This window comes from Corticium candelabrum, chromosome 12 (genome assembly GCF_963422355.1).
Source record: "Corticium candelabrum chromosome 12, ooCorCand1.1, whole genome shotgun sequence".
NCBI lineage: Eukaryota > Metazoa > Porifera > Homoscleromorpha > Homosclerophorida > Plakinidae > Corticium > Corticium candelabrum.
This window is the reverse complement of record NC_085096.1, coordinates 1,490,001-1,492,500: the sequence shown is the minus strand read 5'-3', so window position 1 is coordinate 1,492,500 and position 2,500 is coordinate 1,490,001. Positions and strand designations below refer to the sequence as shown.

Here is a 2,500-nt window from a genome sequence, read left to right as displayed (position 1 = left end):
TTTGCGTGGGAGGGGTTGAAGCCCACCTTACGTCAGACGCACAAGATCACAACAACAGATATAGAAATATTAATTAATCAGACGTCAATCGGTGAAGAAGCATAACCTTGCGGACAATTTGGCCACAAACCGTACGCCCCTCCTGCAACAAGACAGTAGTTCCAGGTCTACAGGTCGAAGAAAGAATATCTAGGTAGCTACTGTACGTTCACGGGCACCGTAATCAACACAAGCGAAATTAGCGGAATGCGATTGCGTGACACCTACGTAGACCTCCTGCTATCTATAAAGAGGTCTTTATCCTCCATGATTCGTGGGGAGCGCAGAACAAGAATTGTATATCTAGGCATTTTCCCAGACTATCTCTCACCGGAAGGATGTAGGCGGAGATGGTCTGGCTACGCGAGACTCGAAAGCAATACGTCCACGTTTTTATAGCAAATCGTTAATTAATATTTGCTTTTAAATGTCACCCCGTCTACTGACATACATAGCCTCGGCCTCCCAGACCCGTGCAGCGCCGATACAAAGTCAGCGCTATACAGGGGTGAGAGACCGAGGCTATGCTTCTTCACCGATATATATATATATATATATATATATATATATATATATATATATATACCCCATGGCCAACTGTTACAAACGTGTGTTATCATATCAAAAGCGATTGAATAAAAAGACACAATTACATACGTCATACAGACAGAAATCAATCGAATATTTGATCTAATCGTTGAAATTATAAAAGATACACTCATCGTCTCACGTAGAATTCCAGTTCTCAGTCACCTAAAAGTGCACAACCGAAAATGTTTATAAAATATACAGACCCTTTGCTGATTAATTAAATTAATTAAGTTTATTTATGTGTTAAATGAGCGATGACTGTTGTGCGCAAATTGAAATAAAAAATGGTTTAACTAGACATTCCCACTTCGGTGGAAACTTTCTGTCTGTCTCTTTGTCTGTTTATCTGTGTCTGTCTGTCTGTCTGTCTATCTGTCTGTCTCTCAGTCTGTGTCTGTCTGTCCATTTGCCTGTCTGTCTGTCTGTCAATCCATTGTCTGTCTGTCTGTCTGTCTCTGTCTGCATGCCTGTCCATTTATTTGTCTGCATCAGTGTCTGTCTGTCTGTCTGTCTGTTTGTCCATTTGTCTGTCTGTCTGTTTGCCTGCCTGTCTGCCTGTCTTAGTGCCTACATGTTGTCTGTCCACATGTCTGTCTGTCTGTCTATTTGTCTGTCTGCCTCAGTGCCTGTCTGTCTGTCTGTCCATTTGTCCGTCTGTCTGCCTCAGTGCCTGCATGCATGTTTGACTGTCTGTCCGTCTGTCCATTTGTCTGTCTGTCTCCCTGCCTGTTTGTCTGACTCTGTCTGTCTGTTTGTTAGTCTGTCTGCTTGTCTCTGCCTGTCTTTCTGTCCATTCGTCTGTCAATAAACTTAAAAAATTTAAATTAAAAATTATTGGATGATAAGCATCCCTAATACCACAATCTGCAATGGATTCTTACACTCTAGATCTTGCTGTTGTGTCTCTTTCCATAGCCGAAATAATTCGTTTGCCAGTTCACCGAAATCTTGAGTCGACTTGAAGGGAACGAAATTCGAATGCAGTATGTCCTCGATGGCATCCCTCTCTAGTTCGGTAATATCTTCAGCGCATTTGATGTCGGTTATGGACATGCGACACGACAAAGACGCAGTCCTTACTTTGAACGACGTCTACAGTGTACAAGAGGGAAGATATTTTAATTATTTTAGAAATTTTCTCTTCATTACACGAACGGCCAGTAGCAATACATACGGGATATACATGTCGCTCCCAGCATGTTAGGTACCCGTATAGACATAGGTTCCCGTATAGAGATAGTACGCTAAACCGCATTAGCAGATGCAGATCTAAAGGTTTGATACTTACAAACGTGAATTAGACTGTTCTGGTAAAAACTCTTCACGAACATTGACGGCCGTGATTGGCGGTTTGTCCATTGTCATTGCCATGAACGACCAAACCGTTTAACGCATGCGCAAATAGTATACGTAACTTGCACCATATTACGAGCGTGGCACATTCCTGAGCGTGACAGACATAGTCTACCACACATCGGCGAAATATTGTCACATACCGGAAGTCGAGCTCCCTAATAGTTTGAGTGCGCTCTCGCAAAGTCACGTGACTTTAACAAAGTTCCAAAATTAATTAATCCAAATTAAACAATTACTAAGCCCTTGCATCGAGATATTCTGTTTTATAGGTCTTTCTCTTGGGACTATAAGAAGTAGTCCAGTTTCAGTGTTCGAAATTCAATGGCAGATGTAGTCGTCACCTTGGCAACCTCACAAAATTTTTAGTTGTCAAGATGTTTATGACTTTTACATATATTTCATTGATATCAAATAATGATATTGATTGTTCTGGCAAGTAAACGAAATCCCAGGACTCTAAACTTCTCACTCACAGTCTGACCTGAGTCATTCCACTATTTAAACATTGGAGGGA

The 2,500-nt window shown here is 41.4% G+C and overlaps 1 protein-coding gene across 1 annotated transcript in view; it reads right to left on the bottom strand.

Moving 5' to 3' along the window:
* Positions 1 to 658: 658 nt before the first annotated feature.
* LOC134187829 (fibroblast growth factor receptor 4-like) overlaps positions 659 to 2,500 on the bottom strand; it is an 8,420-nt gene continuing 6,578 nt past the window's right edge. Inside the window, exons 16-17 of the mRNA XM_062655993.1 lie at positions 1,512 to 1,722; positions 659 to 792 (exon numbers count right to left, since the gene is read on the bottom strand). Of these exons, the coding sequence (XP_062511977.1) occupies positions 785 to 792; positions 1,512 to 1,722 (219 nt within the window). The 3' untranslated portion in view covers positions 659 to 784. The remainder of the gene's footprint in view (positions 793 to 1,511; positions 1,723 to 2,500) is intronic.